Genomic DNA, 21,806 nt, shown 5'->3' on the forward strand with positions numbered 1-21,806 from the left:
GGTCCATCACCTGCCTGCAGCAGGACAGGGCAGCAGGCAGCACCTCAGCTGTCAAAGCATCACCAGGACACCTGGATCCCTCCCAAGGAGGGGTGTTCTGCCTTGGGGAGGTCACTCAAAGAGCTGCCAACATATCGCAAAGTCTTGTGTAACCTCCAGCATCAAAGCAGGGCACCATTTACAAACAATGCAAAAGAGGGTTTATTGAAACCATTCTGGTTAGAGCAAGTCCTGTACAGCACAATTTGCAATAAATTAAAGAACCAAACCAGTCTCAGTGTTAAAAACCACACTAACACATAACACAGTGATATAGCCATCGCCACCCAGCTGAGTTATTGAATCAAGGCACAAAGTCATTCATTAAATACTGCAAAAAAAACCAATGACACAGGAAAATAAGCTGGAAAACAAGCTGGAAAACAGACTGGTTTTGTTAAGAAGGTGCTGGTTTGGCACTGATGCATTTAATTGAGCTGCCACGGGGAAAACTGTGTTTCCAAAGTGTCCGGAAACATTAGTGGACAACTTAAAGCCAGAAAACCTCCCCAAAGCTGAAAATCCAGCTCTCCTGAAGGAACATTCAGTGTGCCTATGGGAAGGTCTGGTCTGGGTAGGGATCTGAGGAGGAAGAGTGCAGTGAGAATATGGCCCAAGCACCTTGCCTCCTGCCAGGGGAATCTCAGCAGGAAACAATCCACATCCAACACTCAGGCTGGACTACAGTGCAAGTCTGGGGTCCCCTGCCCTGTGCCCTGCTCCAGCTGGCTGAAGGGCAGCCTCAATCCAGCCCTCAGAGCCTCTTATGGCTGCAACACTGGCACAGGGACCCGTGGGGCCATCAGGCCTAAGGTGCTGAGCAAAGAGGAAACCCAGGCTGGTGGACACAGCTGGGGAGCCTCCCTGCACTCCTAGACTCCCCCAGGAAACAGCTGGTTAGACAGGCAGAGGGGGAACCCCACCATTTTGAGCCCAGGGTGCTTTGAAGGTTGTGGAGCACTCTCCAGAGTATCCCTGGCTTCCTGCACAGCTGGGACACCCCAGGACTGGCTCCCTTGACTGCCTGGGATATGGGTCATGGGGCACAGGGAGCTAGGGCACCCTTTAGGCAGCCACTGGCCAGCTGGAAGCAGGAGGTGTCTAGGCAGCTCCCTGTGCTGTCTGCCTGGGAGTGCTGGGGCTGTGGTGTGAGCTGGTGACAGCAGCTGCCCAGTGGCATGTTTGGGCTCAGCAGTGGCAGAAGGGAAGAGATGATGCCTGATGCTGCACATTCCCATCCTACAGTGCTCCTACACATCCCCCAGTGTCAGACTCAGCAAGGGAGGGAGGCACTGGCCAAACCCCCTCCGGCACGGCAGAGCTTGAGAGAGGTTATTTTTAGGGCTATTTTTGTTTTCAGGACTGAGCAGCTGGTTCAAACTGTTTTCAAGGCTCTGTACCTTGTTTCCACAGCCTGCACTGGCACCCATTAGGACAGGGCAGAGCAAACACCTCATGGTGCTACATGAATCTCCAGGAGAAACATGTCATCTTCACCCAGCAACTTGTCCCATCCCCTCAGGATACCAGGCTGGGCAGAGAGAAGAATGCCCGAGGATCCTCACCCAGCATCACTTCCATTCCAAGGGCTGGGAGGCAGCACAGAGCTCCTGCCCACCTCCTGGCAGCAGGGACAGTGCTTGGAGAAGGCTCCTCAGCAGCTGGAAGGCTGAATGAGCAGGGACCTGGCACTGCCACTTTGGTACAGGGCTTCCCAGAGCAGCAATCCCAGCTCCCAGAAAAGGTTCAAGTGCAATTCTACTCCAAAAAAAAAAAAAAAGTCCTAGATCCTCTGGCTCCTTTAAGCCAGGAGAGGTACTGCCAGGGACCAGCCAGCCTGGGCTCAGGGTGGATCTCTCACCACCTATAAGCAGACTGAAGGAAGGGAGGAACATTGATGCATCCACCAGGTGGGAGACCAGCTCCCTCTCAGTGTCACCAACACTCTACAGCCTGGCTGGGAAGGAAGCAGCAGAGGACACAGAACAAAGGTACTGGTGACTGCAGAGCAGGACACGTGGGGCTGTTTTTGGGGAAAAGGCCATTTGCTAAGTAGAACAACACTTTAACCTGTGCTCTGCTGGCCCAAGTGACATCAGACACCACAGCCATGGCTGGGGTAACCACACACCCCCCACTGCTACTGAAGCAGGGCCCAAATCCAGGAGAGGGTAATTGCAAATCAACCTGCAGCCAAGCACCTCTCCCCAGCCAGGAGAGCTGACTCAGAAAGGAAATCTTAACACCACACAGTGAACTCCACTTCTCGGACATCCCAGAAATCATCAACTCCGGCATCTCGGGAAGCACGTGCTTTCCTCCAGACACATTCCTGAGTCAGCACAGTTCTGAGGGCACAGAGGGATGGAGGGGAAAGCCCTCCTCCCTGAGCTGATGACATTTCAGTGATGGTCAAGCACTGAAGTCCCATCAGCTCTGAGGACGGACGCTCTGGCAGCTGCCTCCACAGCCCGGGTGTCCCTGGACACTGGGGGTGCTTCCCTGCCAGCCATGCTTTGGTTTGCAGATCGAGAAAGGCAGCTTCCCATTGGAATCCAGACTCTGGGCTTGCTGAGAGCACGGCTGCAGTGCAGAGGCAGCCTTTCCCCCTCCCTCGGCAAGCTCACACTCGGCTCTGGAATCGCATCCTGTAGAGGCGGTCCCGGATGTACTGCTCACTGTCCCCGGCCATGTGGCTCAGCCAGATCACCCTGCTCCCCGAGACATCCTCCTTCAGCTTCCTCTTCATCAGGGACACGGGGCCTGGCCCCTCACCGGGCTGGGGGCCCCGCAGCAGCACGTAGCAGGCGTGACGGCTCCGCTCGAACAGCACCGCTGCAACACGGAGCACATGGAAACCCAGCCTAAGCCTTCCATGCCTGGACTGCCCACCAGACCCAACACCACCCACAGGGACCAGCAGGGACCAGTGTCCTCCTGCAGCTCCTCGCTGGAGGGCTGGAAGGAGAGGACTTACCAGTGAATGCAATTATTTGGTCTGTGCTGTTGCGGAGCTCCAACAGGACATTAGAGTAGGAAGGATGGAAAAGGTAGAGCTTCTGGAGGGGAGCTCTGTCTCTCTGCAACCAACAGGACACTATCAGGACACAGATTCACACGCTATCCCAGACACAACACCAGCACCAGGCTCAGCGATTTCTCACGCTCGACGGGATACACCCAGCCAGACACTTGTCTGTGTCAGCCCAGTTCATCCTGACTGACACCATTAGGACAAGTGCTGGGATTTTGCTTACTGCTCTCCTTCCCACCCTAAGCTTCCTGCAAATAGCTGCCCTGTCTGCTGCAGGCAGGAGACAGATTTTTGCCTCAGGGCTAGCAGAGTGAGCAAGGAAAGCAGAGGAAGCTCAGCTGGTGTTCCAGCAACCTCAGAGACACAACCTGCCACCAGCGCTGCCTGTCACTGCCCTGAGGGCTGTGCAAGCAGCTGAGCTGTGCACTGAGGCTGCCAGAGGCATCCTGGGACACAGAGAGGATATTCACGTGGCCACAGAGATCACTGCATGCAATGCTGCCATGGGAGGCTCCCAGGAAACAGCAGCAACTCCAGAGGTACCAGGCCAGAAGCCTCCCACCTCACCTACAGTGCCACACCAAGGCAGGGCAGTGACTTTGCTCACAGAGCCACCAAGTTCCTTTTCTTTACATAAGCAGGCTGAAGGTGACAAAAGCTGCTGGTGCCACCACCACCTGCAGGGACATGGCTGTGGACACTGAGCCCACACCCCGGGCATTAGGCTGCAGTGTCAGTGGCACACACAGAGGGGAATATCAACACTCTGAGAATGGGGTAACTCCACCCAATTCTGGCCCAGAGTCTGGAGAAGTGCAGCCCTCAGCAGCACCACTCACTGTCTCATTGCCTGGCTCTTGGTAGTCTCCCCAGATGAGGAAGGCAGAGCGGTGATCCGCAGTCGAAAGGGTGGCTGGGCCAGGGCTCCCTGCTCCTGAGTTCAGCTTCAGGTCCCACTGGACTGCTCCAGATCCACTCTCTACAATCATAACCTAGCAGAGAAGAAAGAAAAGGAACTCATGACAAAGGCATCTAACAAGCCAAGAGAGAGAAGTCAGGTCAGCTGTCTCTCCCCACACTGTCTATGGGAACAAGTTATCTGACACATGAGAAGATGAGGAAATACTTGAAGCAGAGCATCACAGAGCTCTGAGACCTGGGGTGGGCCACATTAGAGTAAAGTCACAAGATTTGCAGCTACTTCAAGGGGTTCAAAGTTCTGTCATAGAAGCCTCTTGCTGAGAAGAAAATTAAAGTGCCTGAGCCGGCTTCCATAACCTGTTGAAAGAGATCCTTTCGCAGCTTAAAGCTTCCTAAAATCAGCCAGAGGGAACACATCCCACCAACTGTCCTTGACTCAATTCCTGCTTGAGCTGTGACATACAGAGAAACGGGAATTAAAAGGAAGAGATTTCAAACCTTCTTCCTATTGGGTCCAATTTCACTCTCCAGGACAATACCAAGAACATCAGGTTTGTAGTAACCGAGCAGCGGCTCACTGAGGGAGAGAAAGAGCAGCGACAGATCAGAACCCACCCTGATGGTTGGGCATACTTTGCTTTCCCAGTTGCCTCTATCCTCCCACAACTGCCCTGGTAAGAGACTTGACTGCCACAACATTGGATTGGCCTGGTACCACCCCAACTCTGAGCCCAGCCGCATCACAGCAGCCACAGAATGAGGAATCAAAGCTTTGAGCTCCTCCATCCTGAAGCAGCACCCAGCATTTGCTAGTAGAGAGGACAAAACACCGTAAGCAAGATCCAGATATGACCCAGGCAAAAAAAAAATTGCATCTGCCGTTGCTGGGATCTTGGATACGCCACATCTAGCCCACACAGAGAACACCACCTCAAAGCACGGGACACGTTGAGGGTCCACACAGTGTGGAGATCTTTTGTGTTGATCAGCGTAGCCATCTCTGAGTTCACAACCAAGATGTTGTCCTGTGACGGCCCAGGAACTTTTGCCAGGTAGCGGAAGTCTCCAAATCTGAACAAGGAAAGAGAAATGATTAAGTTTTTTAGACCATGGGGTGCTTTTACTGTGAGGTTTGGAGTTTTTTCCCTGCACAGTAAATGCAAATAGGAAATCCCAATATGCTTTGCTTGCTTCCTGTGAACCCCTGATGAAGCCATTAACACCAACCCTCTTCCTGAGCTTTGGATGTGCTCCTAGTCCAAAAGCCACATAGCCAGGAGAGAACAAAGCCCCAAAAGGCCAACCTGTCAGGAACACCAGCACCCTCCACTCCACCAGCCACCAGGAGAGACATAACCTCATACCTGACAAGGGACAAGCGGTGTGTGGTGCGGTCAATGTTCTTCTCCCACTGAGGATCCTGCTGGAGGCCGGGAAGTTTAATTTCCATCCCAACTGCTGCACTGCACAGATCTTTCAGGGAATATGCATAGAGAGAGTTCTCTGTGCAAAAATTAAAAAAAAAAAGCAAGAACGAGAAAGATAAGTTATCCTGCCCTGGCTCTGAACTCTATGATTTTCCAGATCTGTCAGATCAACTGTATTTTTAGGGCCTGCATCATAGAGTTGTAGTGGTATTTTGAGACTCAAGCCTGCTATTGAATGCTTTTAACGTTTTATCTGTTCATAATCCAAGTGTTCCACAGTAATCATTTGCTATAAATGACTGCCTAATCCTTACATGCTTGACATTTGTTAAATAAAACCACTACAGTACATAACAAACCGCAGTTTAAGCAGAAGGCCCCCCCCTTCTCTTGGCCCTGAACAGCTCTTTCACTAGGTGAAAGCTCCATACAGCTTGTAAGAATGCAAAACACACTTTCAGATGATGTTTATTAATCCTGATCTCAGTTACAATCACTCTTTCAGACTGATTCCCAAGCAGAGCTGTACCTGTGTAGAAAAGGAAGTAGGAGGAGGAGCGCAGGTCCAGCCTGACATAGCGAGCGTTGCCATCCACAGTCAGGCTGCCAGTGGAGCCAATCTTTTGGCCAGTTTTTCCTGAATGGATGAAGGTCTTAACCTACGCAGGAAAGGGATTAAAGACAAAAACCAACAAGGTTAAAGCTGGTACAGAACAGCAACTGAATGGGAGCAGGATAGGCTTGGATGGGAAGTCTCTCCCTGGTTTTGGAAGAGTGGGCATGAGTTTGCTGACCCCTTTGCTGTGAGTTCTTCTAGAAGTCTGAAAGCCACTTCCAGCATAGCCACCTGCTCTGAGAATTTGCTACCTCTGTCACCCCCCTTCCTTACAGACTGGGACTGTGGAAGAGCAGCCTCAGCTCTGTAAGGACAGCAAAGATCCATTCAAGCCTAAAATGGAGATGCAGCATATGGACATGGGAAACTTGGCTTCACATGGCAGCTCTACTAAATGTTTTAAGTGCCCTAATCTACTCCTCCTTCGGCTTATGTGAGTCCAAGAAGATACAAGAGCTGATAGATTTCTTTCTATTCTTTGTGCAGGGTAACAAAATCCACTAAAAACATTTCATCCAGGAGAATAAAGGCTAAAGCCAGGACCAGATTTAAGTGTCTGAGCAACAGTCAAGAGTCTGGGGAGAGCAATGGACTTTAGCGACAAGTGAAACATCTGACCAAGAGAAACAGCATCCATCAGAAATGCTGAGTCAGGCAGGAACCCTTCCCTCTACCTTGAGAGGGAGGGACTGGGAAAAAGAAGGAAATCTGCTGCTCCCAAAGCGAATCTGGAGAGTCTGACAGGTGAATAAGGGATTGAGTTTGCTGGGGAGAATGAGAACACAACTGGAGAGGGAGAGCAACACATGCACCAGCTGTTCCCAGCCTCCCGCACAGGAGACACACGCCAGCTCTGGTAGATCAGCTGCACCTTTACTGGCAAGCACAGCTCCAGTGGCTGTCCCAGGACAGTGACAGCCAGAGGTATTTACACAGGGAGTGAGAAAACACAACACCTTCCTCACTGCACTGCCAACCCCTCTGTGTCGCCACAGGAGGTGGATCCTGAAATCCGGCGTGTTTTCCAGGATGTGTTTGTGCCGAAGCTTGCGGCAGGCAGGGGTCAATGGGACTCTCTGGAAAAGCTGCCATCTAATCCCCTGCACACAGACCCTTCCACAGACTGCTCACAGCTCTGTCCTTTCAAGTTCAGCCCTCGATAGCAACAAAGCTCCTCTACTTGAGTGCTGAATCTCCCTTCTGACCAGCCCTTTCCAAGCTGCAGAGCTCCACTCCAGCTCCTACATTTGCGTGATTTCTCAAAAGAGAACATACTTTTCCTTAAGTTGGCAGAGTGCTTGCCAAATCCAGAGGGAGGAAGGGATTTCATACCAAGATAGCAAGAGAGCTTAAATGGAAAACAGATCAAAAGGCAGTCTTGAAGAACAGAGGCTACATTCAAACATTTCTTGGCCGCCTAAGATTAAAAAAACTAAAGTCTTGAGATAACTGGGATAGCAAAAGCAAGGAGGAAAGAAAACAGAGAGAACTGTAGGAGGTGGAGAAAACAGAATTTCTGATGACTCTGCCAACAACAATGCCTTGGACAGGAAAACTCTCTTTTCTTAGGGCCAAGAAGACCAGTGGAACCTGGCTTGTACCAGCCACAGTGTGGCCAGCAGGGCCAAGGAAGTGCTTCTGCCTTTGTACTGGGCATTGGTGAGGCCACATCTCGAGTGCTGTGTCCAGTTCTGTGCCCCTCAATTCCAAAAGGACACTGAGGTACTGAAGCAGGTCCAGGGAAGGAAAGAGAGCTGGGGAAGGGTCTGGAGTACATGTTCTGTGAGGTGGAACTGAGGGACCTGGGAGGCTCAGCCTGGAGAAAAGGAGGCTCAGGGGAGACCTTCTCACTCTCCACAACTCCCTGACAGGAGGGTGGAGCCAGGTGGGAGTCAGGCTCTGCTCCCAGAGAAAAAGGGACAGGACAAGGGGAAATGGCCTTAAGCTCTGCCAGGGGAAGGTCAGGTAGGACATCAGGAGGAATTTCTTCAGAAAGGGTTGCTAAACAGTGGAAGGGGCTGCCCAGGGAGGTGGTGGAGTCACCACTGTGGGAGGTGTTCAAGGAAAGCCTGGACGTGACACTCAGTGCTCCGGGCTGGGTGACAAGGTGGGGAAGGGTCCCAGGTTGGACTCTATGATCTCAGAGGTCTTTTCCAACCATAATGATTCCATGGCTCTGGTATGAGGACATGGGGCTCCCACTGCTCCCAGCAGACCCACAGGGAGCTGTAACTTGCGTGCTTTGAACAGGACAGACTGGGCATGCAGACAGTGCTGTGCCACCCCATCATGGATGTAGATGTTTTAGCAGAAAAACTGCTCTAGCTACATGACTTTTCCCCTCCCAGAAATGGGAAATGCAGTATGTGGAGGGAGATAATACAACCAGCAGCTGTTTCACTAAATGGACTCAGATCAGAATTAACCAGCACTGTGACACTGGGAAGAGCAGTGCAAAGCAGACCACAGGCAGAGAGAGGGAAGGGATCAGAAAAGGGCAGTGCTGGTACTAAAGCACTGACTGTCAGCTGTGCTTTGATCTAAGAGCCAAAGCTGTCAGGGTTTGTTCACTTCCACTTCTCTAAGCAGAGAAGCAGAAAACTGCAAGCTCATCTTGCCCCGGCTCACTCCCCAGACAGCTCAGGAACATGCAGTGAGGAGAGCACAGGGGGAGGGATTACTGGCCAGCTCTTAGATTTATTTTACTTTTTTAAACCATAAAATACTTGTGCTGATTTGGGAGTATATCTGTGGAGGGTGGGAAAAAACCCACCCCAAACCCACAGAAACCAGAGGCCTCCAGACACTTCCTCTGAGACTACAAGGTGGAAATAAACAGCATTCCTCCCATCCCCTGGGGTTATCAGAGCTTCAGGATGACATACCTGGCCTCCTTTAGTAATAAAGATTATCAGGTCCTGAACTCCATCATTATCCACATCTGGAATCACTGACAAAGGAGTCAGCAAAGTATAATTAGCTCCGAAGTCACCAGATTCCCTCCACAGAACTTCTCCTGGAAAACAATTAGTGGGAAACAGTCACTAAAAGGCATCTTAGGTTGAAAGGTTATTAATGCTCTTGTTCCAGCCCATCAGCACCACAAACCAGCCACATTTATGCTCATCATGGGGTACTTCCTTGCCTTTCTGCATTCCCAATGAATCCCAGTATCCACAATTTCATCTCACACTGGAAAGCAATCCTAGCTGTCTGCAGGAACACACCCAAACACCCTGGCACAAAGAACAGCTTGCTTCCCTCGTGCCTTTGGTTAACAAGCTTCCCAGCACATTCACGGCATGGAGAATCCTTTGTTTTGATCCAAATGCCTGCTGCTGTGCACTTAAACCTGCACAGACATTTTGAGACCATAAAGCAGCTGAATTCTGACCAGTGTTGCTGCTGCTCCTGGCAGAACCTTCTTTGCTGCAACTTGCCTCCCGCATATGTTTCCCCACTGACATGACCAGCCACGACTCAGGCCACATCCCACCTCTCCCTTGTTTAAAGAACACACACAGCTCAAACTTGATTGTAAATTGAGGTAACAAAGCTTTGCTTTTTAAAAAACAGGGGGTGGCTGGGGTGGGTTTCTCTTCAACAGCTCCGGACCAGTTGAGTGGGTCTATCCATCCACTGTCCAAGGCTGTGGGCCACTTTCCAGTCACTGACCAGTGGAATCTGCAGTGGAATCTGGCAGGGAAGACACTGCTGGGGGGTTTTCTTTCTAATGAACACTTTGGTGTCTGATTAGGTGCTCCCAGGGCAAATGTTTACCCTCCCCTTTACCCAGCATCACACACAGCAATTATCATTTCAGGAATGCAAAGTAATCATCTGTTCTTTGTCAGGAAGGCAGCTGGACTGAAAGCCAAGGAATTACTACTTGATGCTGTCTGCAATAATTTAAAGCAGGCTGTATTTCTAGTAGGATTGCTCCAAAGTTTTTACTGCAATGCTGAAAAAAACACTTGGATTTGTTACTATGACAACAGATGTGAAGTGAAGAGAGCAGATTTCCTAGTCTCCTTAGGAAATCATGGGAAGACAAAGAATTTTGCCTTCGAAGAAAATAAGCAGGCAGAGGAAGAAGAGAAGTTTTAAATCACCACGTTTTAGCTTCAGGACAGTCCAAAGGTACAGGAGTAAGACCAGGCTAAGGAAATTCACTTGTCAGTGCAGAAGGCTCAAATCTTCGGTGGTTAGACAGCAGACACAGATTGGGAGAAAATATATTATTTTTTTAAAAGAGCAGTCTGAGTTAAGTGAAACAGGTGACACTGAGCTGGATTCAACACCAAGCACTTAAGAATCCTTCCATGCCCTAACCCAGCCCACAGAGAGCACAGGCTGTGAGAGCAGCCCCCTCGTGCTCCATCAACAGGAGATGGGACTGTCCTGTCTGACATCTGCAGTGCCACGGTGCTTCCTCAGAGCCCAGGGTCACAGCACAAGGACAGCAAGAGGAGCCAAGATGGAAATTAGGCAAGTGCCTAGACTGCAAATCTAACCTGGGTGAAAACGGTTGGATTTTTTTGGTCTGGAAGGAATAATAAAATCAGAACTCAGAGGACTGAGTTCAGCTCTCACTTCAAGCAGCCACAGGGGACACAGAGACTTTTGTCCCTGTCAGACGTTCTCCAGGCTGGAGTTCTGATTTATTTACTTAGTGATTTCTCACACAGAAGCAGTTCCATACATCTGATCATCGTGGTGCCCTTTCTGCCATATCCCTCAGGAGACCAGAACCACCCACAGGCCTCACAGTTCAGGCTGCTGGAGGATCAGGTGAAGAGAGAAGGTGTAACAAAACCCTTACTCCTGTCCTCTTCCTTGAGACACTGCTTCGGGCTATGGCAGAGATGGAATAATACACAGCCACACAGACTTTTACTTTGACCTGGAACAGTTAATCTTAAGCTCTTATGTGTCCCGGTTTGCTGGTAAGATAAACATGCAGGAATGTTAGATGTCCCACACAAACAGGAGCATGCACTCCTACACTTCCCTTCTTGCCCACTCAGGTCACTTTTTGTGGCAACGAAGAAAGCAGGACTTAATACAACTTTGACTGATAAAAAACCACTAACTTTATCAGCATTTAAAGATCAAAACCACATCAGACACTTTCAGATGATAATCTGCCTATCTCTCCTTCAATCTTCCTACAGGCAGGGGCTAGACAGCCTGAGAGCCCTGGAATCTCACCAAATCCTCCACGATGATGAATCATTAACAGCTAAAGATTGTGCTGGCTACTGTTTTTAGCACACTGTGATGTAAGTTAGACTTTGCCTCTTTGAATACATTTAGCCTATTTAAATACATTTTATTCTGCTCTGCCCTCCTAACCCCCAGTCAACTACGCTCAGAAACCATTTTTAACCTACTTAATAGCAAGAAAGCATCAAATACACAAAATCCTGGGTTAGTCACTTTTCTATCCGAAGCATTTTTTCCTCTCTTGCTTTGAAGTTATCTATGGAATGTTTTATTTGCCATACTGCTGTGACCTGTAGCTTAGCCTGGCTCCTTCTCTCTACACTTGACTTTATGGTTGTCTTTAGTTACATATCTTTGGCTCCACAGCCAACTTTCTACACTTTGACCTGAAACTGACTTCATTAATAGTCTAAAAATAACCTGTGCTAAAGCCTGCACATGAGGGAAAACGGTGCTATCTCTGTTGGTACAGAAACTTTCTAGCTCTGTGTGTATCTACGCTTCCATCTACACTGGAAATTAAAAGCTACACCAGATTTTCCTCAGATTCCTTAGAGCTATACCTCTTGCTATTTCTTTTTTCCAGTTTTTGGAAAACAGGGTGTGAGGGGTTCAATACCAGATACAGAGGATGGGATCCTAGGGAGAACATGTATTGTTTAGACCTCTGGAAACAGTGACCCCCAAAATGGAAATGTAGCAAGGAAGGTTCAAGGTGCAGCAGATGGTCACTGCTCCTAAAGTAGTACAGGCACTCCTTACCCCCACCCACATTAGGCAAGATGATGATGATGAATTTCTCCACCTCTAAGTTTAGAAAGGAAGAAACCTTTCCAGAGGAACCAGGAGGAATCATAGACTACTGTAACAGACTGCCAAGCACTTCTCCTAAGTGCTCTCCTTGATGACTTTAAAATCATAAATTCCTAGAACTCCCCCTCCTTTTGCCACGGCAGGTGCTCCTGGCACACACACATGAGTAACTGGGAAATGTTGCAGGTGCAGGTTTGTGTCTAACCCTGGAGAGTATAAAGTAACATTCACAGCTAGTGACTGCTCCTCCTGTTTCAAAAGCTGTTGGAACACTGGTCTTATGAAACAGTGGCTGGCACAAACCCCCACCAGAGCCCAGCCTTTGGAACAGCGAGGCTGAGAGCACGTGCTCCTCAACGCCCAGCGAAAGCTCTGGCAAGGTTTCCAAGATAATAAATACCCAGTGCCCATTGTTCATGTACCAGCCAGTCATGTCACACTGCCATTCCCCCTGGAGGCCACCAGGTGAGGAATGCAAGTGGCCTGTGCCCTGTGTGGCAGCAGGGCTCTGCTGGCACTCACCTGTCTGCAGGTCGATTGCTGTAAGGGACAGCGGCTTCCCCACCACGAGGCAGCCCGGGGCCTCTGCCGTGCCCAGCTGCTGGATGCCACACTGCAGCCACTGCACGTCCTCAGCAGCAGGGCTCTCCCAGAGCACGCTGCCATTCGTGCCAGACACGGCAGCAACGAAGGCACAGGGAGACGGCAGCCCTGGGGAGAAGAGATATCAGAGGGAGCTGCTCCTGCACCAACCTTTGCTGCCCTGCACCACCCAGGAGCTGGGACTCACCCAGCTCCTCTCCCCACCCAGTTTTCTCTCCCAGTCACTAACTGGAACTAAAAGAGAAAGGACAGCTCTCTCTAGGAGGCGTTTCTGAAGCAGGTACCTTCATCCAGACAGGACCTGTTGAAGCTGCTGCTGCCGTTGCTGGATTTGAAAGCAAAGAGCACATCTTGTACTTTGTCTTCATTCACATCTTCTATAGCCAGGAACTGGTAGGGCACTGCAAGAGAACACAAGCCAGGCTCTGGTGAGGATTTTCTTAGCCCACAGCAGACAAAGTTGCAGCAAAACACAAATTCCTAGGGACCTACTCACTGCCTCCATCCTGGACAGTGTAACATCAGGACAAATTGGCTTTTGTATTAAAAAAAGCCATGTACACAAGTACCAAGGACAGGATGTTAGTGCCAAAGGATTTTTAAAATTTGCTATCCCCCAGAGGATTTGTCTCTTTTAAGAGCCAAGCAGCCAGAATTTGAACTATGCTGAACAAAGAACAACTCTGGTCTTGGTGTGGGGTTGCTATTCTCAAAGTATAAAGAAGCCCCACCCAAGCCCCACAAAACCCAGATACTCCATCTTTCTATCAGCTAAAAGCAGCTTTCTTGAGCTCAGAGTAGCAGAACCTGGGATGTCTGCAGAACCTGGGATGTCTGCAGCACCATATGCAGCTCAGTCCCTGCTGTGAGCACTATCTCTGCATTTACAGCACATCCAGCACAACCCACTGCACACAAGATTAAAGAAAAGCTCTCCCAGAAGCAACTGCCAAGCCACTGGGGAGCAGGACCCAGGCTAAAGAGCCAACTAAAGCAACCAGAATAAAAATAGCTATAGTTACTATAGAACAATTTATTAAAAAAACAAGATGGAATTATTCTTCTCCCCTTCCTGTTGGCCATGTGGAAAAGGGAGAAAGTCAAAGTGACAGAGGAAAAAATGCCTAATTGCCTCCAACCTCAGCTTGAACTTCAAGGGAACATTTTACAGAGCAAACTTCAACAGAGATTTATTCCCAGATACCCTTCCTCATTTTTTTTGTGAATGAGGCCAGCCTGCTACCTTGTTAGCACTTCAGAGCAGCATCTAATTTCTCCACTAGATCCTGTAAACACCTCCTGGAAGGCCACTCCAATTATGATGGGCCATTGCTTATCCAGGTCAGGTATTCATAGCTCTGGCTCCCAAGGGCTGCATCCCTGCAGGTCTGGCTCCACGCTGTGCTTAGGTAGAGGCCCACAACCCAAACCCATGGCACAGAAAGGAAAAGGACTCTTGGCAAGTATTCATACTGCTGCAGCAAGCTCACCTGCATCGTTGTAGTATCGGAACCATGTTCTTTCTGAAACTGGCCTCTCTGGGCAGGGAATGATAAAGGAGAAAGCAAACACAATGATCAGGCAGAGGAACAGGGAGATGAAGAAGGCGGCAGTGCGCCACCGGGACAGCCGGGACAGCCCCGAGGACTTGACAATCCTTCTCTCCACGAAGTTTTCATGGTTCTCCTGAGCTTTTACATCCTCAGTCTTCAGAGGGTGGATCTCAGCTTCCGAGTCCTTGTTATCCATCACAGCTCATTCATCGGTATTCAGACACCCTTCTCCCCCTTCACTGCAGCAATGGAAAGAGAAGTTAAAATACATTTTGAAATATATTTTAAAAACACCAATTAAAATAATCTGTTACTACCTGATATTCACACTGGAAACATTTAATGGGAGGTGAACAAACCAGTGTATTGTCACAGAGCTGGATACAACACACTGCTGGTGCCGGAGGTCTCCCACACAGAGCAATGGGGAGAGTCCGTGGAATGCAGGAACAACACCAATTCTTCTCCAGAGGGGGAAATAAACTCTGCTAGAGCTGGACAAAGAAGGCTACAGACCCCACGCAGAAAGGACTGACTGGTCTGCAGCTCTCCCTCAAGAAAAACACCCCAAAAGCTCCTTTTGGCTGCAAAGACTTATTGCCACCTCCTGTGTGCGTCAGCCTGACTCCCAGCTGGAGAGGTGAAAGGAAACACTTGTGACCTTTATATCCCAACATAAGGCTGTTCCCTACTGTAATGTGCACTTGAGCTTCCCCAGGAGAGAGAGAAACAAACACCAGCATATTCTGTAGAGGAGCAAACCAAAGCTATTCAACACCTTCTCAGATGAGAAACCACGGGGTAAGTTCAGCAACCCAGCCCTGCAGAAGGCAAGAGAGTGATGACTTCCATCCCTGGAGAAAAAACAAGGCAGGAGTTGAGACTAAAATCAGGCAAATTTGATTTCATCAGACTGGAAGAGCTAACAACTGCTATTTTAGTTTCTCCTGCTATAAATCATAACCTTGAGCTACAACTACAATAAACAGAGGGGTTCTGTGTTAATTTGCTATGAAAAGGGGGGGAAAAGAGCCCTAGTCAGTCAGAGGATCCTGTAACTCATTACCCACAACAATAAAAATCCATGTTTTATACAGATTCTCTGATAGTGCTTCTTTAAAAAAAATACCACAAGGGAAGAAATAAAGAATAACACATTCCAGTAGGCTTGGAAAAAGCTGCTTGACAATGTTATGAAAAGTTATATCAGAGCAAATAACCACGACAACCAAGCCAATTTTCCATGACGGTGCCCCAGCAGTCACGTGTCTGGATTGTCCACTGGAGCCATTTACTTCCCCAGCAATAAACAGCTTAAAGTCAGCACCAACACAGTGCAGAGAGCCTGGGACTTCAACAGCAACAGGGCTTGCTGTGTCTCACATTTCTACCCAAGCTCATTTACAGGCTCAGTGAAACACAAGATGAGTCACCGTGGGGAGGCTCAGCTCCTTCAGGCAGCTGTGGCTCCCCAGGATGTCCCTGTCCCACTGCAGAGGCCTCTTCTCTTCTGGGTACAAATCACAGGGCGACAGATCCATGGCAAGGCAACCCTGAGGCACAGGATCAGCAGGTCAGCCTGGCACTGTCAACCCTTTAACCTCGAAGCCTGCTGGACTTAGAAGCTCTCCAACCCGAGCACTCTGGCATTTCTTCTACATCAAGTACAGGATCTCACTCCAGATAATTTAATTCAACCTGCACAATACCATGCAAATGAATCAATAATGCAGAAGTTGAATCTTATTCCCAAGATCTCACTCCAAGGATTTCATCTGCCCTTCTCATCAGCCTGCCAGCCACGCCAGGGACACCTTCACGGGACCAGCTGTTCCCTGACTGATTGCAGGCACCTAACGGGTAGGAAGGCTCCAGATGGAAAGGGGAACAACAGATCAAGTGGTGCTTTCAGCCTCTGCCCCGAGCTGAGCATTGCTCTTTTACTGCACCAGGCCTCGAGCAGGTTCAAGGTACAAGGCTTCAGGCACAGCCTGAGCAAATGATTTACTGGCGTGGAGCAGCCATGGCCGCAGCGATGGGGACAGAGGCAGGAGTGAGTTACGTGACCTCCCCTGTGCTGGGGCAGGTGGCTCGTGTGTCTCTGGCGTGCCCATCTCCAGCAGCATGGAGAGAGCTCTCCAGCAGAGCCCTCCACAGCCTCCCAGTACAGAGCTGGGAAAGATCCAGGGCACAGACAACTGCTTCCAGCACCTATGAGACTTCCCAAAAGGAGCCAAACCCAGGCTTCTCCCCTCTCTGTCCAAAAGGGACACCACTTAACACAGCATTGATGGCATATTTTTATGACTCACTATAAATCTCACCACTGTCATCTAGACTGGGATGAGAACAATAAAAAAGCAGTAATTATCCTGACAACCTCAGTAATTCCCCTCTTTTTTGCAGTGATGACCCTATGGAGCCACCAAGTACAAAGAGCCCTCAATGCCTTTAAAGCAATTCTCTCTCTTTTCTTTCAGGGTTTGAATAATGCCCTTTGCACCCCTGCCAGAGCAGAGGCGGTGCCAGAACAAGGACCATGAAGGTCAATGGTAAAGATTCAAACTATGCAGGAAATCCCAGCACCCGCTGCTGCCAAAGTACATGCTGGCAGCACGTGGAATGGCCTGAGCTCAGAACAACAAAGAGGGCTGGTAATCAGTTTAATTGAAGACAAGCAGAAAATGATAGGTTGAGATGGTTTTACTGTCCTCTAGCAGCCGACATCTTGTCTCCTGCTGGAAGAGGACACAAAGTAATTCAGCTGAGAAGTTTAACGCATCCAGGCACCTTTCAAGGGAACAGGCAGTGACAGGATCCTGCATTGCTGCAGTGCAACACACACTGCATGCAGCATATCTGGGGACGGGAGAAAGCATGGGAGAAAGACCCTGTAGAATGAGAAATAATTAGAAAGCACATGTGATAGACCCAAACTGATCCCACACAGGCCAGGGAGCGTTGGCAGCACAGCCAGGATCTGCATCTCACAGGGCTCCAGAGCTCCCCAAGCTTTAAAGGCTGCTTCCCCCAGCCATGGGATGAACTGGGAGCAGTCCCCAGCCCAAGCTGAGAGGGAAAGAACACCCCTTCCTGTACCACAGTAACAACAGGGACAGGACAAACACAGCTTTACTCACCTTCATGGGGAACTCACTGTCCTGTTTCCTGAAGCCACAGTGCAGATTTACAGATCTGATCTGCCTCAAACCAGTGACACTTGCAGGGACAAACCATCAGCAGCAGTCAGACAGAACTGCCTGACAAGCACAGAGAACCACAGACAGTCAGGTGACAGAAACCATTTAAGGATCTGTGCATTGGAAAGGTTTAACTCATTTTCCACCCGTAAAACACCAAACCACAGCATCTGGAATGTCACCAGGCACCAGTTCTTCCTGGAAAATTTCTAGCAATATACTGTAACTTAGATTTGATGTTCAACACATTTTTATCTTTCACAGAATGACAAAACCAGGTTCTGACTGGACATTTTAGGAACACAAACACAGCATTTGGCTGGTTTGGCTCTGTTGGTTAGTTTAAGCACCTCAGGGGTTTCCTTCCTGTCAGCCAGAAATTGTTGAAGCCCCAAGCTGCAATCAATAAAGACAGAACAGCCTTGTTTTGCTCTGAAAAAGATGCAACATTCCCATCACAGCTATTTTCCATGAGCAGACTGCTAGGTTTTGATCCCATGCACAGTGCGACACTGCAGCAAACTCACTGGGCATCACATCGTGCTGTGACATTCAGTCTTGGGTCATTTGTTCCTTTTTCTGCAGTCCCACTTACATCAGGACAAGAAGATGTAAGATTTCCCAAAATGAGGTTTTTTTTGTCCCAAAGACACTCAGGCTGCATGCTGCATACAAGCTTATCACTTTGCTGGGTCATCTGCAGCTCACAGCTCTTTCCTGACATCGGGTCACAGCCAAGGGCTGGCCGGGGACACTGACCCGAGGAGACCATCCCTGTCTGACACTGGGGCACCTCTGCTCCTGGCATGTCCCTAAGGCCTTTGTAAGGACACCGTTTGTAATCCAAACCCCGCCAAAGAGACTGGTGTGACCCTGGCACAGGTTTTCCAGAGAATCTGTGGCTGCCTCATCCCTGGAAGTGTCTGAGGCCAGGTTGGACAGGGCTTGGAGCAACCTGGGATAATGGAAGGTGTCCCTGCCCATGGCAGGGGGTAGAACAAGATGAGCCTTAAGGTCCCTTACAATCCCTTTGGGATTCTCCTGCTGGAGCTGTCCTCAGGTTCTTCTGAAATGACATTTAACCCTCCAGTGCAGACACAGCATCTGCCACAGAGCACTCACAGCAAGGGAATTAGAAACTCCTCCAGAGCACAACCACCTTGCAATGTGATACATCTGTCATTTGTAGGAGAAAACTCTTATCCAGGGCAGTTTTCACTACAGACAGGAGTTCTAATACAGAAACTCGAACTGTTTAGAGAAAGCAAAACAAAACCCAGTATTATTTTCATGAGAGCAATGGGAAGATCAAAACTCTTAGACGAAGAACAGCATTAAAGCTGGGTGGAACTGATTACAGGTCAGGCCAGTAATAACAACTAAGCTGCAGAAGCACCAGTCATTATCATCCCACAGCTTACAAGCTCCACTGCATCCAAGCCACTCACCCTCACCAACTGTCACAGATCCTTTGTGCCAACTCCAAGGGTAGAGATCAGTGGGGTGTTTGAACCTCCCACATCAGAGACACCCCCACCTTGGACTGAGACATCTCCACCTCACCCACAGGGCTCCCCTCTTGCCTCAGAAGCACAGTGACATCCCTCACTGCCAGAGACTGACCGCACAAGGGACTCTGGAGAGATCTCCGTGCATGAAAACCCCCTGGAAAAGGCTGTGGTCATTTCATAAGGGTTTATTAAGAAGACAAAAGCAAGTACATTCTTTAGGTGGGGCACTCACTCCACAGATCACAAATTCCATGCTGCCTCCTGCACAGCCTAGAGAGATTTATGGCAGCATGAAACTGCTGTTTCAAGGAGTGTTCAAAGGCCAGGTTGGATGGGGCTTGGAGCAACCTGGTCTAGTAGAATGTGCCCCTGCCCATGGGGCAAAATAATCTTTATGGTCCCTTCCAAACAAAACCATTCCATTAGTCTATGAAACAATGGCCTTCCTCCATATGCTGTTGTCCTTCACAGCCACCTTCAAGAGAAACCTCTTTTCTCCTCCCAGAAGATAGATTTTTCTTTGCATCTCTTACACACACACAATCACAGAGCAAAGCTCCCTCACAGGCCACTCCATACACCAGACATCCAGCCCTGAGGAGCCTCTCAGCTCCACAGGCAGCCCAATCCTGTCCTGGTACCAGGAAGGGCTGGCTCCAGTCCCTCCCTGCAGGTCAGGCTGCCCCTCTTGCTCCCAGCAGTTACGCAAGATGTTTTTGCCTTACAAAATAAGGAGAAGAGACTGGAAATGAGGTCGGAGTTGAACACATTGAAGTATTTTTCTTTCGGCAGGAAGCCCTCTAATTCATGCCCGCAAATCAGGCTTGTGGGCTGCCGAGGGAAAGAGAAACAGGACTTTAACCTTCTCCGGGAAGAGTGCTGAGGCTCTGGGTGTGCTGAGCTCTGCAGAGGTGAGGCGCTTTCTTTGACTGAAGCACAGACCCGCAGTCCCAGGTGCTGCGTAAGCAACTCCCCAGGCCCCCTGGCAGCTGCCAGCCTCGGGATAAAGGACCTCGCATCAAAGGGAGCAACCTGGTCTTTAGAGAAAATGATTAAATTCTTTCCCCGGCTTCTCGCTGTGCTTTGGGACCACTTCTTGAGCTGCTCAAGGCGGCCAGCAAACCCCTCCGGGTCAGCGGAGAACGCCCCGGGACTGGGCTCGAAGCTGACAGCCGCAGGCTCTCACCAGCCCGGCCATCGCCGAGACAGCCCGTGAGCGGCCCCGGCCCCGCGGCTGCACCGACCCAGCGCTGCCGCTGCCAGCTCCAAGCTCCCGGAGCCGGCGGCAGCGAGCGGGCAGCGGGGACGCTTCGGGAGCCGGCTCCCTTCCCCGAACGCCCCCTCACAGCGCGGAGGCGCGCCCCGCGGACAAGGCCGTATTCTCGGGGCGCACCCACGGAGGTGTCAGGAGCCCGCCTTGCGCCGGGAGCGGCCCAGGACCCCCCTCCGCCCTGCCCGGGTCCCCTCGTGGCCCCGGCCCGGCCCCCGCCCGCCCCGCTCCGCACTCACCCCGCGCCGCCGCCGCCGCCGTCACTTCCGCCTCCGTCCCCCGCCGCCGCCCGGCGGAAGCGGCGTCATGACGCACGGAGCGCCTCCGCCCGGTGCGGCGGGGCCCAGCCCGCTCCGGCCCGTCCGGTTGCGGCGGCGGCGCGGGCGGAGAACCCGCAAAAAACGAGTCCGGGCAGCAGCGGGAGCCACAAACACAGATCTTTAATGCGCTCAGACCGCGGGAGAACAGAACAGGCACGTACAAGGCACCCCGAGCGCGCGCCCGCCGCCCCCCGCGCCCCACACGGAGGTTACAAAAACAAACACGTGAAACCGCGGAATTAGTTGTAAAAACGGACAGGGAAGGGGGGCATGCACTAAGGGACTGACAGCGGGGGAGCGCCGCGGCGGAACCGGAGCCGCGTTCGGGGGGAGCGTGGGGAAGGAGAGAATGGAGGGAGGGGGCAGCGCCGGCCGGCCCCCGGCCCTGGGAACGGCAATGAACGGCGGCAATTAACGGCGGCAATGAACCGCCTCACCGAGCTAACGAGCAGCCGCCAGGCGCGTGCCTGCCAGCGCCCAGCTCGGCGCGTGACAAGGGCTTCGCTCACACCATTCCCACAAAATGCCGAGCCTGGCGGTCGCGGCTGGGGCTGGCACAGCCAGGCGCCTTGCTGCCCTCCTGGGACACAAACCGAGGTACGAAGCAGCGAGCGACAACAGGCACAGGCCTCCCCACACGTGTGGGGACGCGGCTGGGGCCTCGCTCCCAGGAGTGGCACAGACTGGCACGGGCTCCGTCCCGAGTCACCTCTGCCCCTCGGCACATTCTGCCTGACTGGCCTTGGAAAACACACCAACACTTTTGTCTGCAGGTCAGAAAGGCCCACAGTGAAGCTCTGACTGCAGCGTGCACAGTAAATAGGCAGACGAGCTGTGGCTGTGCTTCTCTAGAGAAGAAACCAGCCAGGTTTCTCACTGCTTTGTCACACCAACTATCTGAACTGTAAAGGTACTAAAACCAGACTTGAGCCCAGCTTAGAAACATGTTTCAGCTCACTTGGTCATCCTCAATGATGAACAGCTTTCAGAAGAGATCAGGGCCAAATTTTGTCTGTTTTGCCTTAGCTGGACAAGTGAGGCAACTCTCAAGTGCTGGAGACATAAAAATGAGGTGACTAAGTACTAAAAAGGAAGAAAAAAAAATCTGAATTTTCTTTTAACATATATAAACAGAAGGAAAAAATATAATTGAGAACCAGTGCTACTGGTGTGCTCACAGAGGGTCAGGTGGGTCTTTTGGAAAGGGCTGAAGCGTTACAAAGGTCAGGGCAGCTCAGGGCTCCAGGCACAGCATGGCCCCACCCACTGCGCT

General features: G+C 50.7%; 1 protein-coding gene across 5 annotated transcripts; it reads right to left on the bottom strand.

Annotated features, from left to right (window-relative positions):
- Window positions 1-183: 183 nt before the first annotated feature.
- On the bottom strand, window positions 184-20,483 carry FAM234A (family with sequence similarity 234 member A). 5 transcript variants are annotated; one of them, XM_082292238.1, is made up of 13 exons: window positions 17,373-20,317; window positions 15,011-15,086; window positions 14,170-14,471; window positions 12,964-13,080; window positions 12,599-12,787; window positions 8,923-9,053; window positions 5,951-6,080; window positions 5,359-5,497; window positions 4,925-5,065; window positions 4,493-4,571; window positions 3,913-4,065; window positions 3,017-3,119; window positions 184-2,874 (listed from the first exon to the last, which is right to left on the bottom strand). In XM_082292238.1, exons 3-13 carry the CDS (start codon window positions 14,426-14,428, stop codon window positions 2,663-2,665), a joined length of 1,653 nt encoding a protein of 550 aa, XP_082148364.1. In that variant the 5' UTR covers window positions 14,429-14,471; window positions 15,011-15,086; window positions 17,373-20,317; the 3' UTR covers window positions 184-2,662. The 5 variants fall into 5 exon arrangements, with proteins under 5 accessions (XP_082148364.1, XP_082148363.1, XP_082148365.1 ...); XM_082292237.1 differs by lacking the exons at window positions 15,011-15,086; window positions 17,373-20,317 and adding an exon at window positions 20,453-20,483; XM_082292239.1 differs by lacking the exon at window positions 15,011-15,086.
- Window positions 20,484-21,806: the final 1,323 nt, after the last annotated feature.

Source organism: Coloeus monedula, assembly GCF_965178545.1.
Source record: "Coloeus monedula genome assembly, chromosome: 16".
NCBI classification, from domain to species: Eukaryota; Metazoa; Chordata; class Aves; order Passeriformes; family Corvidae; genus Coloeus; species Coloeus monedula.

What these genes read in the sequence shown, in the direction of transcription:
- FAM234A (XM_082292237.1), bottom strand. Translation starts at nt 14,428, where the DNA reads ATGGATAACAAGGACTCGGAAGCTGAGATCCACCCTCTGAAGACTGAG. An exon ending in TTATTACTAAAGGAGGCCAG is followed by an intron (nt 6,081 to 8,922) that starts GTATGTCATCCT and finishes TTTCCTGCGTAG; the next exon opens with GTTAAGACCTTCATCCATTC. An exon ending in CTACTTCCTTTTCTACACAG is followed by an intron (nt 5,498 to 5,950) that starts GTACAGCTCTGC and finishes ATTTTTGCACAG; the next exon opens with AGAACTCTCTCTATGCATAT.